The sequence below is a fragment of the Leishmania donovani genome, chromosome 21 (genome assembly GCF_000227135.1).
Source record: "Leishmania donovani BPK282A1 complete genome, chromosome 21".
Taxonomy (NCBI): Eukaryota; Euglenozoa; class Kinetoplastea; order Trypanosomatida; family Trypanosomatidae; genus Leishmania; species Leishmania donovani.
In genome coordinates, this window is record NC_018248.1 from 366,009 (window position 1) to 387,617 (window position 21,609).

Consider the following 21,609-nt stretch of genomic DNA (forward strand, 5'->3'; position numbering starts at 1 on the left):
TCACCGAGGTACATGTAGGAGGGTACACCGCCAGCCAGCCTCGAGCCGTGCCCTTTCCTCACGCTCCCCCTATCTGTGGGCTCTTCACGAGTGCATGGGCCTACGTGCGCATCGCTGCTCGCCCTCCGCCGGTCTGCCCGCCTTCTCATTCTCAAATTAGTATTCACATGTGTGCACCGCGTGGCCACGTCACGTCACCTCCCCTCCCCCTCTCCCTCCCCCGTCTTTCTCTGTCTCTCCCGCTAGAGCATACGCACGAAGCCTCCATCGAGGAGGCACGCATCCACAGAGTTGCATGCTTCCGCCTTAGACCGACGAAGACGATAGCCCCAGGCGTGCGCACGCACAGATGCGCGCGACTGGAGCCTTCTCGCCCACATTCCCTCTTCTATCTGCTGCCGTACACGCTCACCCTCCCGTCCCTCGAGAGGGGGGGGCACGCAAGGAGAGACTGGGGCGAAGGGCGGCGAATAAGAGGCAGAGAGACATGTGCAGATGTTTACCTCGCCCACTGCGTGGAACGAGTTGTACGGGCCGCCGCGCGCACCAGCGCTGCCGCCAGAGGCGGCGTCACGAAGACACAGTCGCGTCTTCGCTGCCGCTACCACTGCTCCCGTTGTTACAGCCCCACCGCACACGCTTGCAGACGGCAGGGTTAGCGGGCCGTTTTCGGGGCACGCGTACCACAGAGCAGTGCCGCCGCCTGTACATGCACTCTTCGCTACTCCCACGACCAGCGGTTTCTGTCCCGCGTCGTCGCACTACACCGTGGCGTCGCAGCCCGTGCGCTACTTTCCGCTGCTGCCTACACCGGCAGCGGAGCGGACATATTACGAGTCGCATCCGTACACCTCAGCGTATAGCGGAGACGGTGGTGGATGGCCACATGCCGAGAATGCGCCGACCGATGAGAACAACTACGAGTTAGCGGGACCTTCGCGAGCAACCGCTCCGTGGCGTCACGGCACGTGCGGCCCGCATCAGCTGCTGCAGTCGCAGCTACGAGTCAGCGGTACTATGGGCCCCGGAGCAGCTGGAGGAGTGTTTGGAGCAGGCGCCGCCGCCGCACCATATGCGATGCATAAAGCCCACTCCGCGGAGATGGCGGCTGACGCGGAGGAGGCGGCCTGGGAAGGTGGCGCTGCCATGCCGCACGACTCTGGTATGCCAGGAGCTCGTCGACCTCTGCGCCGTCCGCCGCCATCGACGCACGGCAACCCCATGAGCGACTGCCGAGGAGCGACGCTGTGGCCAGTGGCTCAGTCGGTCTCCCCTGTGGAGCGCGGAGAAGCGGCGAAAGCGGCGGCCCAGGACGGCTCCCGGCTTCACCACGCAGCGTACGCGAGCCGTGAAGGGCGCCGGCAAGCAGCTGTCGGCATGAAGCTTGCCGCTCACACGCCGCATGACGTCGATGGGCGCTACACGGACGGGCAGCTGCTTGCTCCGCCGCCACCACGTCCTCCCTCCCCACTGCACGAGCACTCTGACCACGAGCAGCAGCAGCAGACGCACGAGTACAGCTCCATTTCGGACGGTGCCCGCCACCTCAACTCAGCGGGGCATCGATCAGCCGCTTCGGCCGCCGCCCTCTTTTTCCACTCCCCCTCCGTCACCGGCGGCTTCGCTAGCTCGCCTTGCGCCAGCGGCTCGGCAGCCCTCCGTGCCGGAAGGCGCGCTGCTGCTGCCACGTCCGCCATCTCTAGTACTGCGACCTTTCCCAGTGCGACAGGAGCGTCGAAGATGGTTACTCCGGCCGCCTCTGCGGCGGCGGCCCAAGCCGAACCGTGCTGTGTTGCGGCGCTCATCTTCAACAACGCCAAGGAGGTCGGCGTCGCGCTCTGCGAGTTGCCGTCACTGACCGTGTCTCTCTTCCAGTACGGGGACACGGCCACCTTCTTCAAGACAGCATCGCTGCTGCACACACGCAACCCAGTCGAGGTGCTTGTCCCATCGACCGCCGTCGATAGTGAGCTGGTGCAAACGGTGCTGCGGCAGCACGGCGCCCACATGACCTTCACAAGTGTGCAGCGCTGCTTCTACAATGCGGAGGAGGGGGTGCAACGACTGTCGCAGCTGAAGTCGTCGGCCGAGGCGTCACTGTGCATTGAGGACACAGACCGCTACCTGTGCGTGGCGGCCGCTAACGCGGTTGTCTTGTACATGGAGCACGTAAACGATATGCATCTGCTGCCAGGCTCCGTGCGCGTGCGGGCAGAGGCTCTGGAGCATTACATGGAGGTCTCCCGCACCACGGCACGTGTGCTGCAGATTATCCCGGACACCGCATGCGTGTCAGCGGCGGCGGCGGCGTCGATGGAGCTCATGCGCAACGCAGCGAACGACAGTGAGAGGGCTGACCGGCAGCAGCGGGTGCGCGCTCAGCGATATGGAGCGGCGCGGAGGCCGATGTTTCTTGGCCACGACCTTGCCGAACCGCCACCGCTGCAGACGGTCGCGCTTGTGGACGCCATCCCACGCGCCTGCACGGTCATGGGCCAGCGCTACCTCCGCCGCACTCTTCTCCAACCGCTGCGTGACCGCGTTGCTGTTCAAGGCCGCCACGACGCTGTCGAATGGCTTCTCTGCGAGCCGAGGCGACTTCACATGCTACGCGTACTTCTGAGACACACCGCCGCGCTTGACCTGGAGCGCTTGACGGCGACGCTGACGCATCAACCACGACGCGAGAGAAGCAGTGCACAGCAGCAGTCGTACCTGGAGTCGCTGCAGCTGCTCTGGAGCGCTCTGCCCCACCTGGAGCAGCTGCGCGTACAGCTCAAGGCCTACCTGGGGCCGCTGCCGAGAGTGCAGGCACCAGTGAATGGAGAAGGCGTACCGCCATCGACGCCATCACCACTGCCGGGTGGCGGCTCAGACGCGGCAGCGCCGTCACACGATCTGCGCAGCACCGCAGCGCACCCTTCGGTACTGCACAGCATCGCCACCGCGCTTGGGCAGTGCCGCTTCCCCGAGCTGGAGACCCTCATGGGCACCTACCTCGAGCGCTCTGTGCTGCCGTCTGTCGTCGGGCACCATGAGAGGAGCGCCGCGCACTACGGAGCGCTGCATAGTGCCGACACAGGTAGCACACACATCCCGCCGAGCGTGTCGGTGGTGGCGCAGCAGCAGCAGCCACAACGGCCGCGACGACGACTGCGCAGCGACGACGGAGACGCGCTGGCCTCGCATCAGCACCCGCAGGAGCGGTCGCAGCGCGTCACAGGAGTCTTTTTGCGGCTCCTCCGCATGTGTTTCCTTGTGCAGGCTCCGCATAGCGGCGAGCTGGATGCACTTCGCACGAGGCTGAGCCTCCGCATCTCCGACATCACCTCCTACGCAGCGGAGCTGCGCGCGACGTACCGGATCTTCTCGCTGCGCCTGGAGCCGGACCCGGTGAAGCTGTACTGCCTCTCCTACGCCGTTGCAGAGGAGGCAAAGGCGCAGGCCGGTCCCTTCACGTGGCGCTACGCAGGCGGCTCGCATTTTGCTTTGTATCTTTCCGCCCTGCGTGAGCAGCAGCTGCGGCGGCAACAGGAGCAGCAGCAGGGCCAGGGGCGGACTCTGCGTAGTTCTCCGTGGCACCCGCCCACTTCTGCTGGCGACCCCTTCTGCACCGCCTCGTCGTCCCCTCCGACGGAACTGTCACGGCATACGAGCGATGCGGACGGCGCCGGATTCGAGTCGTCCGTCATTGATCCTTTCTCCCCTTTCACGTTCGGCGCGAACCACACAGCACCTCGTCAGCTGCGTCGCCGCAGAGTGCGGTGCAGCACAGAGGACCTCGACTACCGCTGCGCCCGGGCGCAGGAGTGCGTCGCCGCGATCCTGCAGTTGCAGCTGCACAGTGTGCAGCCCCTCGTCCGCGCCATCCAGCATGAGTTCCTCGGCTCTCTGCAGGCTACGGTAGAGTCGGTGGCGCTGCTTGACACCCTGCTATGCTTTGCGCTCTACTCGCTGACACATCAGTGCACCCGACCGGTGCTGGTCGAGCTACCGACGGGGTCGACGACGGCGCCACGCGTGCGCACGTTGATGACAGAGCTACCTGGGGATGGCGAGGCAGTGGCTTCTTCGGGGCGGAGAGCCACCTCAGTCGCAGGCGGCGCCGGGGCTTCGTGGGACAGGGTGGACGAATACACTGACGCCGCAAGCGCCGCTGCCGATTTAGGGGGCCAGGGAGGTGGAACAGCGGCATCCGCGGGCACGTCCGCGACGTCCAGCGATGCAGCGACGCCGTCATGCACGCCGCCACTGTCGACTCTTACGGCGCATACCATGACATCGGCGGCGACGACGGAGACAGAGACGCGCCACGCCTCTGAAGTGCGTCTCTTTCTTGACAGCGCGCTGCACCCCTCCGCGGCCCAGTGGCAGCCACCAAGCCGCGCGGTGGCGCGTGCAGGGCTGTCGGCACGGTGGACGGGCGCGGAAGTCGGGGGCAAGGCCAGGCCAGCCAGCGGCTCCAGCGGTGGCCTGACGATGTCGTGGGGCAGTGGCGGCGGCGACGTTTGTGTCGTCACCGGCCCCAACGCGTGCGGCAAGACGACTCTGCTCCGAATTCTCGGGCAGTACTTCACCCTTGCGCAGGCGGGCTGCTTTGTGCCTGCACAGCACGCGCAGCTGTTCCTTGCCGACCGCCTCCTTGCCCACATGCTGTGTGATGAGCTCCCCAGCATCACGCACTCTTCTTTCCGACGCGAGCTTATGGAGCTGAGCGAGCTGACCCACGCCGCGACGGCTGAGAGTGTCGCCCTCATCGACGAGCTCGGCCGCAGCACTACCACCGCACAAGGCTTCAGTCTTGCTTGGGCCACGGCGCTCCTCCTGAGCGACCGCCGCGTGCACTCGGTGCTCACGACGCACTACCCCGGGCTGCCCAGCCTCGCACGGGTGCGACCGGCGCGCGTCGTCGCTTTTCACTTCCGTGTCACCTTCCAGCATCTGGCGGCGCGGGACGGGGGCCGAGATGGCGTGGCTGACTCGAGTTGGCGGGGGCCAGCACGGACACGCATAACGATTGCTCGCTTTGGTCACACGCTCTTCCCTGGTCCGTGCCCGCAGCGCTGGTACGGCCTCGCGCTGGCGGAGAAGCTGCACTTTTTCGAGCCGGTCCTGGCCATGGCGCGGCGCACACGAACATGCCAATCGCCAGCGGAGGCGCACACAGAAGAGAATGAGGTGTGAAGCAGGGATTCGGGTGGTGAATGGGCTGCTGGGAGGGGAATGGATGTGGCGCCCCGTAAGCCGGCCGCTGCGAGACAACGCTGCCACTCAAGTTGCAGCGATGCCCATATGCGTGTGCGCTGTGCGCGTCTTCGATGCACGGATTGGCCAGTGACGACCTCAGCCGATCTTTTCTCCAGCTCAGCCATCCCCTCCTTCTGGAGCCGCGCCCGCTGCCCATGGGAGCACCTCCCTCCCCCGCGTCGCTTTTCTCCCACGCGCCACTCCGCCACGTGGGCGCGCATTCGCTTGCTCCTTTTTTTTTGACTGTGCTTCGGCTTCTCGCTTCCTGCTTCGCCACCGCTGTTTCCATGAACCCCTCCCCCCACCTGCCGTTGCTCGGGTGACGGTTCTCTATGCCTGAGAGACACCATCCCCTGACAGTGCCCCCCCCCCCTTTCCCCATCTTGGCCTTGCCGGATGCCGCTCTACACAGGCACACCCGCGCGGTCGCCTCGACCCTCCCCTATCCTGCTGGCCGTGTGGGAGAGACAGGCGAAAAAGAGGAGGGGAGCGGCGTACAGCTGCGCATGCCTCAAGGCAGTGAGGGAGGGCGACAGCCGTGCCGCCGCCGCCTCCTCCCTGCTCACCGGAGGTGTGCACTCGTTTATCTCCCGCCTCCCTCCCCTTCGTCCTCGTCTTTGCAGCGCCTTGCTAGCCCTTCCTCTCTCTTTCCTCGCAGCGCTCGTCCTTCTCTACTTGTCGCCCTCCCCGCGTTCTGCTTTGTGTTGTGTACTTCTCCCGTTCAACGGGCGCCATGGTGGCTCTGACGACGCCGCCACCGCGGCCAGAGGAGACGATACCAAACCTCGATGAGGTGGAGGTAGCCTTCCGTGAGCTTCTACAGCAGGGCGCGAGCCTGAATATGCCGTACGTCGCGGCGGCGCAGAACGCGCTGCAGGAGGTGCTCCGCGAACACGCCCGCCTCCTCACCTACATGGAGACCCACTCTCGACCGAATGCAGACGCAGCGTCGGCCACCGCGTACGACGACGATGGCGATACCGAGCCTGCTTGCGTGTACACCTTCCGGGTCATGTACGACGGCGCTATCACGGCAGTGCAGGATAGCGTCGTGGCTGCCGCGCAGCGGGCGGCGGGCAATTTCTTTCGCGCAAAGGCATCGCTGGAGGCCTCCTCCTCGTCATCGCTGACTGAGGACGCTCTTCAGTGCATTGGGGTCCTCATAGAGTCGCTTGGCTGGGCCTTGCATCGATCCATCGCTTTCACTGGAGATGCGCAGGGCTACTTGACATCTATGCAGCAGAAGCTCAGTGCCTTGTCGACGCACGCCATGTCGGCGTTCGAGCCAGGCCGAGCAACACTGTCGTCGTCATCGACGAGCCCCGCAACGTCGAACACCGCCGTTGCTGCCCTCGCCATCGTCTTACCGGCCTGGCTACGTCAGGCAAACGTGGCTCTGAGTACACTGTCACACTTTGTCTCCAAGACGTACCCGCACGGGCCCTGGTTCGCGCACCACAACCGCCGCGCCGTCGAGCGCAGCCGCCGTCTCCGTCACCCGTCAGACGTTGGCGAGGCACCGTTCGAGACGCTGGTGCGCGCCGCCTCGCGTGTCCAGGACAGGGACGTGGAGGCGCTGTCGAAGGTGGTCCTGCGTGTCGCACAGGCGCACACACAGTGTCTCGCGGCGGTCCGTGCGACGAGCGAGCGACCGAGGGATCGATCAAACCTGGCCAAAATCTTTGCGCCGCTGAACACGTCGCTGAATGGGCTGACCGCCACGTGTGAGGACGTGATTCGCCGCCGCGAAGACGACCGCCCGCACGCGCACGCGGTGCTGGAGGCCGGCAATGTCTTCACGTGGCTCGCAACCGACTTGGAGCCGTGTGTCGTCATTGAGGAAGCGTTCAGCAGTGCCAACACGTACATCAAGAAGATCACGGCGAGGGGGAACGTGCTGCTGCTGCAGCAGGAGAACGGCTGCGCTCTTGGACAGCGGGAGCTGGCCAAGGCGACCGTGACGTGGGCCGTGATGCTGCGCGATGCACTGGAGCGGATGGTGCTACTGGTGCTATACCGCTACCCGAGAGCCGTGCCATGGGGAGAGTCGCTCGAGTCACGGATGCCCCGATACATAAGCGAGCCACGCCCGCCGTCCGTCCCACGCGACCGCGGAGAGGCTGTGCCTGTCTGGCGCCGCTCACAAACAGCGGCCGAGCAGGTGGTGCGCCCTCCGACGCACCCGCCGTCATCAACAATCTCATCCACAGCAGCGCCAGCGCCACCCATGCCTCGCACACAGGGTGCTGTGGTGGTAGGAGCCATGCCGCCGCCAAGCAAGGCGTCTAAGTTCGCTGAGCCGCAACCCACGGACGCGCAGCAGTCGAAACCGACGCCAGAGTGCACGTTCGACGCCGTCACGCAGACGTGGACGGTGCAGCACTACCACCAGCCCCTCGTCAGCCCCGCCTCCGGGGCGAAGCAAGAGCCGGTGCTCGTTGTGCTGCCAGAGGAGAAGCTCGACAGCCGTCACCTCGTCCGCATCCTAGACTGCTTCAACACCTATGTGACGATCCCGGTGAAGGTGAGGGGAGTTGCTGTGGAGCGCTGCCAGAACTCGAAGCTGCAGCTGGCGAGCAGTGTTGGCCCGGTGCGGATCAGCGATACGGAGCGGCAGGAGGTGCTTATTGAGACTTCGGCGCCAGGCGTGCATGCGGCGAAGGTGAGCGGGCTGACGATCCACCTCGCAGAGGAGTGCAACACACCTATTGTGACGAGGATGGCATCTAACGTGAACGCTACGGTCACGGTGCGCATGGCGGACGGCGATCAAGAGAGGCGAGAACTGGCGCTGCCGGAGCAATACATCACCACTATCAAGGAGGTGGACCAACTTGTCACCCGTGAAGTGACGTACTCCGGCTAGCGACAGCACCAGGGCCTCGCAGAAGCGGGCTGCTGGCGCGCTGAGGGAGGGAGATAGCGGGTGATCGGTTGCGCCATGCGGCGACTCGCACAATCAAATCCACACTCTGCACGCTTGCGGACACATGAACGCATGGCCGGGCCGGCGTTCTTCTATCGAACTTTTTTCTCGCTTCGTGTGCTCCCCTCCTCGCTTGCTGTCGCGTATGCGTTCCGGACTCACTTGCCTGTCGCACTCTCCCCGGGAGCGTACGTACGCCGGTAGAAAGCAGGGGTGGTGGTGAGACGCGCCTTGCGTGATTTAGATTCTGTACGCGCCTCCTCTCTCTGATGGCGGGTGAAGGTGAAGGGGGCGTGGCACACACACCCCTCTCAGCGCGTGGCACCTCAGGGACCAGTGCACCCACTTTCTCTCCGTGGGAGAGCCTGGCAGCCCCCTCCCCCATCCCCTGCCAAGTGCCGAGCCGCTTCTGGTGGTGACGGGTTCAGGCGCCTACGCCGCAGGGGGGAGGGTTCAGAGCGATGTGTCGCTGCTGGTGCCGGCGGTGGCGTCCTGGATGACGTTGCATCGGAGTGGCCCGCGACAGCGAGGCAGATCTGTATCCATCCACATGATGGGCAGAGCGCCATCGTGACCCGAGCGTCTCCCACCCGGCCCGGCCCTCACACCGCCCGCTGGTGTGGGTGGGGTGCCCGAGCGCCACCGCGAGGGGGATGCGCCCGGTGGCGGCCGGCATGGTGGGCGCGGCTGCGCGGCGCCCCGCGAAGCATGGGCTGTGGGCGTGGGCGTGGGTGGGGGCCGTGCTCTCCGATGGCTGGGTCGGCGCGTTGCTGTGGCGCGTGTGTGTCCTACGGCTGCCATCGGCCCGCGCGAGGTTGGGTCTGTGACAGGGGTCGGAGGGAGAGGGGGTGGCAGTGGAGGGGCGGTTGGACGTCACGTTGTGCGGCACTGAGGTGGGACTCACGTTGACGCAAGGAAAGGAGCGCATACGTTTTCACGGAACGGAATACGCGACCAGCAGATGTGCGCGCTTATTTTTCATTACCTCTGCGCTAGTCTGTCTTTGAGCCACCGAGCTCGAGCCTGTGCGCGTGCATATGCGTGTGCGTGTTTGCTATCATGTCTGTCTCTCTAAGTGTGCGTGTGTGTGTGTGTGTGCATGCGTGTGCCGTTCCTCCCCCCTCATCTGCCCGCTCCCTCAGTCGCCGTATCGCAACGCGAGCACAAGACATGCAACACGAGCACCGTGAAAGGCGTGCATGTCGGTGGGGCGTGCTGGCACTTTAATGGATTCGGTGCGCGCACCCGCACACCCCCATTCCCTCTCGATAATATCTCTCGATGCCTTTGTGTGTGTGTGCGCGCTCTCTTTTTGGGATCCCCGCGCAGCACGCTTCCCGCACGCCGCATTCCGAGGCGCACGGACCCCGGACACATAGAGGAAGCATGACGTGTTGCCGACACCCAAGTCCCCTCTCGCCTCCCCCCCATCCCTCCTCGACAGCCGCACGCCCTCACGCGCGCTCTCTGTGCCTATCTCACATGGGTGCACCGGCACCCCCACCGCCGCCACATCCCGCATCCGCGACTATCAGACCAGAACCGAACGCAAAGAGACGCGAACGCGCACGAGACGGAACCGCGGAACGAAGGAGGACTGTGCCGGCCAAGACGTGCCCCTTCTCCGATTTTCGCAGCATACGTCTTCCCCCACCTTACGACACGCCTTTTCGCATGCTGCGTGTCCTCCGCTCCCCTCCCCCACGTCCACGCCATCGTTCTCGACTTCTCAGTTGCTGACGCTGCGCCATTTCGCTTCTCTCTCTGTCCTTCATCTCGTCCCCTCTCTATCATGTACCTTCGCTGTCGCACCAGCCCATACATGCGCGCAGACGCACACGCGTACGTGTCACGTCGACGGCTCAGCAGGAGAGTGTTGGCAGTCTCACCCCCGCTCCCCTCCCTATTACACCCCTCCCCATCCTTCCTGCGGGGCACACGTCACCTTCACGACGTGCTCTGAGGAAGTAGAGGAGCGATCAAGGTCCAACAGTGCGGGATGCTGCGGGTGTCGCTTTCGTCGTGCGTGCCATGTCGCCTGCGTGGCATTGCAAGGCCCACGTCCGGAATGGTGGCCGCGGTGGTCGTCGTTGCGTCTTCGTCAGCGGTGCCCGAGAGACGGACATCTCTCCCTGACTCACAGGTCTCCGCGCAGCGCTTCTGCAGTACGAGCGCCAGCGGCACCCAAGGTGCTTCCAGCATCAGTTCGCCTCATTGTTCCCCATCGTCTCCACCCTCTACCCCATCGTCTCCACCCTCTACCCCATCTGCTGCCCCGACGGAGGCAGCCACGTTGACTAACGGCGCCATCTCGGGAGGCGTCTGCGGCAGAACGTGCCTGACTGCACACGGCACCTCCATTGCCTTCCTCCGCGCTGCCTTTAACGGCAGCTGCGGTGAGAGTGGATGCGTTCGCGAAGGCGACGAGGTCACCGTGCGGGCTCGCTTAGAGCGGACGCGCGGCCGCGGCAGGCTTGCCTTTCTCCACCTCCGGCAGCCGCCGCTGGAGTCCGTGCAGGCAGTGTGCGAGGGCAAGGAGCTGACGAAGCAGGCGAGGAGCATTACGCCAGAGTCTATTGTCGATGTCACGGGCGTCGTGCGCCGCGCGGACACCCCTGTGCAGTCGACTACGTGCCGGGGGTGGGAGCTGCAGGTGACGGCGCTGCATGTCGTCAGCCAGGCGGCCGCCCCGCTACCGTTTCCGTATCACGACATTAACGCAAAGCTGGACACCCGTCTCAACCACCGCGTTATGGACCTCCGCACAGAAAAAATGATCGCGACGTCGCGGCTCGTGTCGGCCCTCGGGCAGAGCTTCCGCAACGAGCTTCTCGCACGCGATTTCATCGAGGTGCACACGCCGAAGCTGCTCGGGGCCGCGTCGGAGGGCGGCAGCAACGTGTTCCGGGTGGACTACTTTGAGCGCAAGGCGTACCTGGCGCAGTCACCGCAGCTGTACAAGCAGATGATGGTCATGGGCGACGCGATGCGGGTGTTTGAGGTCGGGCCGGTGTTTCGCGCCGAGAATAGTCTGACGCATCGGCACTTGACGGAGTTCGTTGGTCTCGATGGTGAGATGGTGGTCAAAGACAGTCACACAGAGGTGCTCGACGTGCTGGAGCCAGTCATGTGCGCTGTTCTGGCGCACCTCACACAGCAGCACGGCAACCTTATCGATGCTCTCTGGAAGCAGCAACAGCAACAAGGGGAAGGACTGCAAAACGGCGGCGGTGATCCGCAACCTGCCACCGCTGCGGAGCCGCCTCGCTGTGGCAGTCGCGGTCACGCGCCGCGTGATGTGTGCTGCGAGGTAGCACTAGATCGCGTGACGTCCTTGGGGATCACCACAGACGCCTCTCCGACGACGCGGACACCGTTCAAAATCTCCGCGCAAGTTGATCCTTATCACGCTCGCGTGGGCGGAGACGGTAGTGGGTGCCGCGTGCTTCGCATGAGCTTCGCAAACGCGTCGCACCTGCTGGCGGGTTGCGGCGGCGCAGGGGCCATGGCCGACTGCACACTGCCTGTTGAGGACTTTACGCTGCCGCAGGAGCGCCGCCTCGGCCAGCTCATAAAAGAGCGCTACGGGGTTGACCTCTACGTGATCGACAGCTTTCCTTCCTCTGCCAGGCCCTTTTACACGATGCCGGTGGACCCATCAACGCCGGACGGCCCAACGCGGAGCTACGATATGTACCTACGTGGGGAGGAGATCTGCAGCGGTGCACAGCGTGTCCATCAGATAGAGCTGCTGGAACAACGGCTGTCGGCGAAGAAGGTGGACAAGGTGAGCGTGAAGGACTACGTCGACTCCTTCCGCTACGGCGCGTGGCCACACGGCGGCTTCGGCCTGGGGCTCGAGCGCATTGCCCTCTTCTTCCTCGGCCTCGACGACATCCGGCAGGTGTCACTGTTCCCACGCGACCCGAAGCGGATCAGCCCGTGATGCCGCCCACCCTCCCGTCCCTTCTACCTCAGAGGAAAGGAGAGAGGCAAATGAGGTGATGGACTGAAGCAGTGCGTGCCCAGCCGTTTGGCGCTGTGACGCTTCGCCAACGCCCGCCTCGCACATGCACACCAACAGACTCAGAGGTGGATAGGGGAGTCGGCGGCGATGTCTGCGATCGTACGCTGTGTGTGTGTGCGGGTGTTTACGCCCTATTCTCTCTGCCCCTCGCCCCCCAACTCTTACACACATACACACACGCTTGTGCGCGCATGCACGAGTGTGCTCCACATCATCAGAAAAGGTAATCACCAAAAACGAACGAGGAGAACACGTGAGCCTCAGCCACGCCAAACCTCCCTCTCCACAGCAGCAGCACAAATCCAACCCGCTCGTCAAGTATTGTTGACGTGCGAGGAGATGACAAGGGGGCCTTGCCTGTGGAAAGATCGTTTCTCCCTTCCCGCTACCACCACCCCACTGCCAGGCCACGTGCAAGCAGGTGCGCGCACCGGTGATGGGCGATAACGATGTGCGTCTCGTTGTGTGAGCTTGAGCGGTGCGGGAGAGACCGAGGGAAGGGAGGTGGCTGAGGGGGAGGACTGCTCTTCCTTCCGGCCCATGCCGTGACAGCTGAGCTTGTGGAGGGGCGCTGTCGGACATCCATCTCTCCACCTTCATGTGTTTGCCACCGACGCACACCCCCTAGCGGTGCTGTAATCACCGTGCCACACCGTCTCTGCCCCCTTCCCAACACCACCAGTGACGACTTCGCCCCATCTCCCTACTGCATACTCCGTGCTTGCATTCTTTTCCCGCCTTATTGGCCATCTTCTCGGCGTGCGCACACCCTCTACAAGGGCTGCAGCACTGTGCATCTTCCAGGCCCGACACATAGACACCCGCGTGCAAACATTGGCACACGCACGCATCTATCGATGCTCAGCTTTCCGAGGCTGAGTGCGCTCCCGGCGCGGCGGTGCCGCACCACAGCCTTCCACGAAACGCCGCTTGCGTCCGCTGCGCGTTGTCATCGTCAGTGGCACAGTACCTTGGCGGCTTCCAACTGTGGCGGGATAGCCGCGGCACCAGCAGCACGTCGCGCTGATCCCTGTCTGGCAACCTCTTCTAGCTCCACGCAGGCGCTCTCTAGCCACAGCTGCCCGACAGCAGCTGTTCTTGTCGACGCCAGCGACAGCGCGCTCGTGACGCTGCCCTACTGCCTTGCGGGTGTGCAGGAGAAGGTACGCGCCCATTTGCGGTCGCTGCTCGTCCAGCGCCTCCTTGCCCCCCTGCTCACCGAGTCCCTGGCAAACTTTTTTGGAGAGCAGGACAGCGAGGGCAGCAGTGACACGCATCCAGACCGAAGCGGCGACGCTGCAGCCATGACCTCCGCCGTTGTTCACAGTGTGACCCAATCACCGAGCGCTCTGCGCTACCTCGCCTTCTCGCACCAGCATCCGCAGCTCCGGCATCCTAGCTGGGCACCGCTGTGGGCAGCGAGTCCGTCGTCGAACACACCACTCTCTGCGGCGCCGCGCACCTCGCATGCAGAGCCGTACGCTGAGATACGCGCGGATGCCAAGCGGCCTGACGAGGCAGCGCCCGACGCCTTCGACGTCCACGTCACCCTCGTGGACCAAGACGCGGCAGAGGCACTTGTGCGACCTTGCCTCGGGGAATTGGCACCTTTGCTGGGCTGCCGCGCGTGTGGCTCTTTCCGCGCCGTCACCACCGCCGCTCGCAATGCGGTGTCGGCGGCCTTCTCACCTTCTACTAAGGCGGAAGCCCCACCAGCCCAACTCTCTGCGCCATCGCCATCGCTGCCGCCTTCTTTGCCCGTCGTCACCTACTGGGAATGCTGCCGCGTAGACTCCTATATTCCATCCTATGTGCAGGTGCAGGCCGCCGTGCGCCATCTGCTTCTCCGACGGCGACCGACGGCCGACTACACTGCAAATGCGTGGCCAGCAGCGGCGGCAGCGTTAATGTCGGCGCCTCAGTTACCGCGAGCACGCCCCTTGGCGCTTGTTGCGGTGGTCGTACCAGACCACCTGACAGCCCTGTACTCAGAGTTTGTAGACATGCTTGAGCGGGAGAGCGGGCAGTGGATGCAGCATCAGCAGCATCAGCGGCGCGGCGCCACGTGTGGTGGGCCGGTGCATCTTCTTCTCTTCAACAGCAAAGGGCTGGCGCGAGAGTATGCCGTCGTGTAGAGGCTTTTGTGTGTGTGTGTGAGGGACAGGGCACATGCAGAGCTGCGGCTACTCACTGAACGCTTCGTCCGTTCGCCATCCGCCTCCTTGTTAACCTCCCTATCGTGCATTCTTTTGATGTTGTGTGTGTGTGCGTGTGAGAACTTCCTGCTTTGCATGTCCGTCTGCGTCCCCTGAGCGCATCTTCACCAAGGGCGTGCGCGGGCTCAACGATTGGAGAGAAGGCTCGCGAGACCGCAGCGCGATGCCCTCGCATTGGTGCGCGCGCGCTCGCTGTTTCTCGTTGAACATGCCCCGCACTTGAATGCGGACTCGCACGTACTGCGTCTTGCATGTGGGTGTTTCCACGTGTGCAGCCGTCCCAACACTCGCATCATCTTCGCTCCAGACGCTCTTAACCATCTCTCCCCCTCTCCCCGTCGGCGTGGCTACACATACGTGAATGTGGACGCGTGCACTCAAATGGTTCTCCGCCACAGTGCGCCGTTGCCGAGGATGGCGACGTTCCCAGGCTGCACGCTGCACATCGCGGTTGATGCGGATCTGTCCGTCGACTTTGACCATCTCCTCTGCCCACCACACGAAGGCTCCAACTGCGTTGGTGTGTCCTCCGTGGCCCCGTCGGTGGCGCATGCAACGTTGTTTTCGAACCTTCCGCCCCGCACCTGCGTGCGGGGCGTGCGCCAGGTGAACGCCGTCTCGCAGACGGTGGTGCTGCGTTTAGCGTCCGGCGCCGGAGGCGCCGACAGCAATGGCGCAGTCACGCCTGCATCGACTTCAGCGCTGGCAAGAAACACGTACGTGGTGGTGGTGCTGGATGCACAGCAGGTGCCGCAGATGCTGTCGGCCGCGATGGCGCGCCGGTGTCCACCGCACTTGAGTGGCGCAGGGCCACTTGGCTGGTACCTCGACGCCGTCGTGGCAGGGTTGCAGCAGGCGAAGGAGGCAGAGGAGAACGACCCATGTAGCAGTGGCACCGTATCCGCGTTGACTGACAAGGACGTGAACAGCTCATGCGCGGACCAGCCTAGCACCACCGCGCGTACGCTCCCAGCTCGACGCCGCGGCGCTGACGGCGATGCCGTGCACATGTCGCTCATTGTTGTGCCGAACGCCACAGCTGCGTTGAGTGGGCTGAACAGCACGAACGTGAATGTGACAGGCACCGAGGCTGCCGCTCTCTTCAGCGCTGCCGTCGCGTGGAGCGCTACACGACGAGCGATAATGGAGGTCAGCGATGTGGAGGAGCCGCTCGCTGATCGAAATGCTTGCAGCGCGGCGGCAAGAAGGTCGCACGCTGTTCCGGTGGAATTGGACTTGTGCGCCACCGCTGCCCACGTCCAGCAGGCGACGCAGATGATCGCCGCACTGGGTAACAAGCTGCTCAAGGCGTGGCCCACCTCTGCGGCGGCTGCCGGTTCTACATCCCTGTTCGCCAGTGATTCAGCAAAGGCGAGAATCGCTGATGCCGCGGACGTGCGGCGCGACACACAGCGCAAGGTCATCCCAAGCGACTTTCACGCTCTGTACACCAGCATGCTCACAGAGGTGTCCTCCTTCTCGGAGCGAAAGACGATGGCGGCGGTGACAGCCTTCCCCACCATGTGCCACCTTTTGGAATACGTAGACAGTATCGCGGGGTCCGCACCAGGTGCTCAAGATGGCAGCAGCAGCGGCAGCGGCGGCGACGGCGATGTGGCCGTGCACGCTCCGTGTGCAGTGTACAGCACTAACTATGGCGAGCATCGCTCATGGAACGTGCTGAATAGTGCCATCATCGAGGCCCTCGTGACGGAGTACGAGCGCTAGAGCTGGGCTGTGGTGGCGTCGACAGGGAGGCGCATGGGTGTAGCCCCTCACCCCTTCTTCCCCTGCTGCAGTACACCTCTTCCCGCCCCTTTTGCTTTTCTCTCCAGCCTCTCTGCCGATGTGCAGCAGAGCGGCGTCTCTCCCCCCTCCGCCCGCCGAACACACATACACATATATAGTCGGAGAGGAGGAGAGGAGTGCTACTATCGCTGGCGCTCCTTCACTGTGTAGAGACCACATGCTCCATCCAGTACCTGTGTAGCAAGCTCTGTGATTCCCGGCATGTGATGATGGGGTCCTGCCTACGTGTTTCCCTTTCTTCTGCCTTACATGCCCTTCCTGCGCCCCTACCCCTGCCCATCCCACCGGATCTACTCTGCCCTCGCTGTCCCTTCCGCGACGAAATACTTGCGGTATGCGTCTTTCTCTTTCTCACACACTGTATGTGTGGGCGCGTGCGCAGGGCACTTCCGACGTCACACACAACTCGACGTCTTCTCCCTCTTCTGTTTCTGTTTCCTCGCCTAGGTACCGATACACGTACGCGCGGCCCGCGCTCCTCGCCCGTGCATCCTTTGCCTTTACAGCCCCCGTCTTCCCCCCTTCCTTTTCCACCGATGCCTGCTGCTGCTGCTGCTGCTGCTGCCTCGTCCGTGGGGCAGCGCCTTGCGCAACTGGTGCAGCGCTTTGATGTGATCGAGTCTGGCCTGAAGCACGTGCAGCAGCAGCTGCGGCACGGCGCCCCTGGTGGAGCCGCTGCCGGTGCGGCCTCCTCTGACGCGTCATTATGCCGTGCAAGCAGCACTGCCAAGGCACCAGGTAACCTGCCGGCGCTGCAGCCCGATCCGAAGGATCCGCTGGAGGTGGCGAGGCTGCGGCGCCATTGTGTGGACAGCGGGCTGCACTCCACCGAGTTCCTGTGGGTGCCGTCGAACTACTATCAGGAGAACCTGCAGTGGCGGCGCGACGCCCTGCGCGCGCCAACCATTCGTCACCTATGCAAGACAGTCTTGATGGAGAACACACATTGCACGAACAAAGACTGCGCGGAACGCAACAACTCGCGCTACTACCTTGTCGTGTACCAGTACGTGGACCGCTTCAACTCTGACATGGTCGGCCGCGCGATCCAAGAGCTGAACCCCGGTATGGGAAAGAAAAAATTCAACTTCCGGCTGGCTGATCCGGCAGAGGCGGAGAAGCTGACTGGGGTGCGCAGCGGCGCCGTTGCCCCGTTCGGCACTGCTATCCCGATTCCGGTGATCGTGAGCATCGGTATTACAAAGCTGGCGCCACCGACTTTCTACGTCGGCGGTGGCCACGTGGACTGCAAGTGCCGGCTCGACGCGGCGGAGTTCATCCGGGTGTCAAACGCGATCGTGGCCCCAATCAGCGTGCCTCTAACGGATGAGGAGCTTGAGCAGATTGCGGACTAAAAGTGGGCAGCAAAGACGCGCGCACAGAGGCGGTGGGGGAAGCGACACAGCAGTACGTGTGTTTCGATAAGAGATACGACGCCGCGGTCTTGTGCGTGTGCACGTGGAGCAGCTGAGTGCGGTGGCTGCTAACGACTCAGTGGAACGTGAGTGGCCCCTTGACTGCCCCCTCCCCCAAGCCACTCCACATGCTGCTCCCTCTCATGACCTCTGACTCACTTACAGACGACTTTTGCTTCCATGTACACCGTCCCCATGCAGAGAAGACGATGCGCGTGTCTGCGTAGAGGACTTGCCGCGTAGGGATTGGCCGCATTCCGCGACGGAGCAGGTCCCCCCCCCCCATTCCCTTTACCCAAGCACAGGGCATGCCTACGTGCAGACAAACACAGTAATGCGGACAGTGAAAGCCACCGTCATGCGTGCCGTCGAGGCACTCGTTCACAGACTACAAGAAAACAATGATCGTTACGCTGCGGCACGGCGGCGCTCCGCGGTGCAGCAGCAGCACTCTGCTATTGTGCTGCCCCTCCCTTTCTCTTGCACTCTCCCCATCTCTCCACACACACCACACTTTCGTTATGCCTTTTCATGCGGGCACATATGGCTCGTCGACGTGCACACTGACACACACACGTCCTCACACCGGCACGCCTCATTCTCTACCACAATCTGTACACAGCTTCATCGCTCTTCATCACCTCCTCCGACCCCACACCCCTTCCTCTCTCCTCTCCCCAACCATGGCTACTCCTCGCAGCGCCAAGAAGTCCGCCCGCAAGAGCGGCTCCAAGTCCGCGAAATGTGGTCTGATCTTCCCGGTGGGCCGCGTTGGCGGGATGATGCGCCACGGCCAGTACGCTCGCCGCATCGGTGTCTCTGGCGCCGTGTACCTGACAGCCGTGCTGGAGTACCTGACAGCGGAGCTGCTGGAGCTGTCCGTGAAGGCGGCCGCGCAGAGCGGGAAGAAGCGGTGCCGCCTGAACCCGCGCACCGTGATGCTGGCTGCGCGCCACGACGACGACATCAGCTCGCTTCTGAAGAACGTGACCTTGTCTCACAGCGGCGTTGTGCCGAACATCAGCAAGGCGATGGCGAAGAAGAAGGGCGGCAAGAAGGGCAAGGCGACACCGAGCGCGTAAGTCCTCCGGCCTGACAGCGCGCGCGCCGCTGTATGTGCGCGTGTGCGCGGCTTCCCACTGGGGCCAGCGATGAGGCGCATCATACCTCCATAGAGACCCTATCTTTTGTTTTCTGGGCTTCCCAGATGACCACTTGATTCCTTCCTTCCTTTGATTTGTTTCTCTCCTCCCCTCCGCAGAGGGTACGAGTCAGGGTAGGCTCGGAGAAAGCTTGCCGCATCCACGATGAGCCACGGCTGTCTCTCTCTCTCTCTTGACCGGGACAGGCTGTTGCCCAGTCACGCGTATCGGCGTGCACACCCGCTCTTGCGCCCTGCCCCACTATTCGTCGAATGATGCGCTACGCGCATGACAGGCGCTGCTGCAGCGCTGCTCCCTGCGGTTGCTGAGTGCGTACATGCCGTTGCTACTGATGTGTTTGCACTGCATCTCACCTCGCTCTCTTTGCGCATGCGCTTGCCCTTCCTCCCTCCTCGCGACCGTGTCGGTCCTCTCGCGCCGCTGTGGCGCAGCTCGCCGCCTTCCACTCCCCCAAACACACACGCTCATACGCTCATATAGCACTCGTGCGCACCGACACACCCACACCCCCTCCTCTCTCTCTTCTCCCCAACCTACCCATCGCAGCCATGGCTACTCCTCGCAGCGCCAAGAAGTCCGCCCGCAAGAGCGGCTCCAAGTCCGCGAAATGTGGTCTGATCTTCCCGGTGGGCCGCGTTGGCGGGATGATGCGCCACGGCCAGTACGCTCGCCGCATCGGTGTCTCTGGCGCCGTGTACCTGACAGCCGTGCTGGAGTACCTGACAGCGGAGCTGCTGGAGCTGTCCGTGAAGGCGGCCGCGCAGAGCGGGAAGAAGCGGTGCCGCCTGAACCCGCGCACCGTGATGCTGGCTGCGCGCCACGACGACGACATCAGCTCGCTTCTGAAGAACGTGACCTTGTCTCACAGCGGCGTTGTGCCGAACATCAGCAAGGCGATGGCGAAGAAGAAGGGCGGCAAGAAGGGCAAGGCGACACCGGGCGCTTAGATACCCTTTTGGAGGTTCTGTTGCCGCTGAGGAGAGCAGAGTCGCACTGGGAGTCGGGCGGGGAGGGGGACGTGCACGTTCTGGTGCGGACAGGTGTGGACAGCGGAGCAACCGGAAGTTTTTTGTGCAAGACGCACGTGCTCTGACGGCATCCGTGCCTTGTCTGTCGCTGTGTTGTGCCTCCCACTACCTCCCTCCCGTTTCCTTCCCCCCTCCCCCCGCACGTCTGGGTGCGCGTGCATGAGGAGGTTAGAAGCACGCACGTACATACCCAGGCATACCCACAGGCATGCGACACGCGAGCCGACGCCCCCTTCTCCCTCCACCTATAGCGACACACATGCCCGCGAGAACGCATATATACAACTATCTACCTATATATTTATGCATATGTATATATATATATATATATACATATAGACAACGATGCACTCGGTATGCTGCTTCTTCTGTTCCCTGCTTCCTCTTAAGTGCCCTCTGTGAGCTGCGGTGCTTCCTTTTTTTCTCCCACTCTCCTCCCTGAAATATTTCCGAACTGTGCGCGTCATCTTCCCTTCCCCCCCTCCCCTCGCACACCTCTCCCCTCCCCCTCCGGCTGGCTCCTTCTACACAGAGGTGATGGGGAGATGAGAGAACTGACAACGTGGTGGACAGAGGACGGAGGAGGGGTGGGGCCGGGGGGGTGGGGACGCAGGGGCAGAGTAGCAACAAAGTAGCGCAACGCTATGGCCAACAGCTATCGATGTGTCATTCTTATAACGCATAGCGGATGCAAGCGGGAATCAGACTGGCAGCGCTGCGCCGGCGTCTCTTTCCCCTTCTTCGTGTCCACGCTGCGAACGCTTTGGGGGCGACACGGGACAAGACGTGAAGAAAACACGCTGGAGTTGCCCAGCCGATGCCACGCCTGAAAGCCATCCCTTATTTTCTTCTGCGCGCGCGTGTGTGTGCGTGTGTGTGCGTGTGCTCTCCCCCCGTCCGCGATGGCGTCATATTTTTTCTCTCGGCTTTCCTTTCGCACCACTGCCTCCCATGTTCGCCGTTGTGACTGTGCAATGCACTTCGCTAGCCCTCCTTCCCTTGTCCTTCTCTCGCTCTTTTCATCCACTGATTCCCCTGCCCTTCACCCTCCCCCCTCCGACCATATCGGCTGCTGCTGCTGCTGCTGCTCATGCGATTAACTCACGCAAACGCGTCTTCTCCTCCTTCAGGAAGCCACCGAGCAAGTTGCCTTGTTCTCGCCCCCCTTCGCGAATTCGCCGCCCCTCTCTCCCATACCCCCTGCTTCCTTCCTTCTCTGCTGACGTCTTCGCTGCAGCCAGCGAGCAAGCAACAAGCTCAAGCAAGGAGGAACACGAATGCGTGTTGAAGCCGCACTGACCGGTCAGAAGTGAAGAGGCTGCCAAGTCAGCCCTGCCTGCTGCCGCCACCCTCCCTCGACCCGCCTCCCCTCAACGGCTATCCCTCAGCACCTAGCAAAACATGCATAGACGCGCGACATTCATAATTATACACGCAAACGCCTCATGCTACGGCATGAGGTGCGCCTACGAGCGGTGAATGAGGCCACATCCCCGTCTCTCGTCTTTTCCTCTCCCGCTGCTGGCACGTGTGAGATCAGCCCCCACCCCCTCCGCTACGAAGAGAAGGCGTTTGCCTTGCCAGGGGGTGGTGCCCAGAGAGCGGGTTTGTGGCCCCTCCGATGTGGGCAGGGCCACGCGTGCGTCGGCGCCGTCCTCCCCTGTGCTCCTCACGGGGCTCTTTTATGTTCCTCTGTCGCACACCTCAGCCGAGAAGTCCGATGGGCGCTTGTCTGCTCTGCTCTCCTCCCCCTCCCCACCGCGCTGCTTCGCACGGCA

At 63.4% G+C, this 21,609-nt stretch overlaps 8 protein-coding genes across 8 annotated transcripts; all 8 read left to right on the forward strand.

The window, feature by feature from the left end:
- Positions 1-495: 495 nt before the first annotated feature.
- On the forward strand, positions 496-5,184 carry LDBPK_211100 (mis-match repair protein, putative; the record flags this gene model as incomplete). Its single annotated transcript, XM_003860579.1, has 1 exon — positions 496-5,184. The coding sequence occupies one exon, from the start codon at positions 496-498 to the stop codon at positions 5,182-5,184; it is 4,689 nt and encodes a 1,562-aa protein (XP_003860627.1).
- A 796-nt stretch (positions 5,185-5,980) lies between these two features.
- LDBPK_211110 (hypothetical protein) lies at positions 5,981-8,113 on the forward strand (the record flags this gene model as incomplete). The annotated part of the gene is made up of 1 exon (XM_003860580.1): positions 5,981-8,113. The coding sequence occupies one exon, from the start codon at positions 5,981-5,983 to the stop codon at positions 8,111-8,113; it is 2,133 nt and encodes a 710-aa protein (XP_003860628.1).
- Positions 8,114-10,172: 2,059 nt separating this feature from the next.
- Positions 10,173-12,119, forward strand: LDBPK_211120 (aspartyl-tRNA synthetase, putative; the record flags this gene model as incomplete). The annotated part of the gene is made up of 1 exon (XM_003860581.1): positions 10,173-12,119. The coding sequence occupies one exon, from the start codon at positions 10,173-10,175 to the stop codon at positions 12,117-12,119; it is 1,947 nt and encodes a 648-aa protein (XP_003860629.1).
- A 938-nt stretch (positions 12,120-13,057) lies between these two features.
- LDBPK_211130 (hypothetical protein) lies at positions 13,058-14,335 on the forward strand (the record flags this gene model as incomplete). Its single annotated transcript, XM_003860582.1, has 1 exon — positions 13,058-14,335. The coding sequence occupies one exon, from the start codon at positions 13,058-13,060 to the stop codon at positions 14,333-14,335; it is 1,278 nt and encodes a 425-aa protein (XP_003860630.1).
- A 462-nt stretch (positions 14,336-14,797) lies between these two features.
- Positions 14,798-16,144, forward strand: LDBPK_211140 (hypothetical protein, conserved; the record flags this gene model as incomplete). The annotated part of the gene is made up of 1 exon (XM_003860583.1): positions 14,798-16,144. One exon carries the CDS (start codon positions 14,798-14,800, stop codon positions 16,142-16,144), a length of 1,347 nt encoding a protein of 448 aa, XP_003860631.1.
- Positions 16,145-16,431: 287 nt separating this feature from the next.
- On the forward strand, positions 16,432-17,580 carry LDBPK_211150 (hypothetical protein, conserved; the record flags this gene model as incomplete). The annotated part of the gene is made up of 1 exon (XM_003860584.1): positions 16,432-17,580. The coding sequence occupies one exon, from the start codon at positions 16,432-16,434 to the stop codon at positions 17,578-17,580; it is 1,149 nt and encodes a 382-aa protein (XP_003860632.1).
- Positions 17,581-18,323: 743 nt separating this feature from the next.
- Positions 18,324-18,722, forward strand: LDBPK_211160 (histone H2A; the record flags this gene model as incomplete). Its single annotated transcript, XM_003860585.1, has 1 exon — positions 18,324-18,722. The coding sequence occupies one exon, from the start codon at positions 18,324-18,326 to the stop codon at positions 18,720-18,722; it is 399 nt and encodes a 132-aa protein (XP_003860633.1).
- Positions 18,723-19,351: 629 nt separating this feature from the next.
- Positions 19,352-19,750, forward strand: LDBPK_211170 (histone H2A, putative; the record flags this gene model as incomplete). Its single annotated transcript, XM_003860586.1, has 1 exon — positions 19,352-19,750. The coding sequence occupies one exon, from the start codon at positions 19,352-19,354 to the stop codon at positions 19,748-19,750; it is 399 nt and encodes a 132-aa protein (XP_003860634.1).
- Between the last annotated feature and the right edge of the window lie 1,859 nt (positions 19,751-21,609).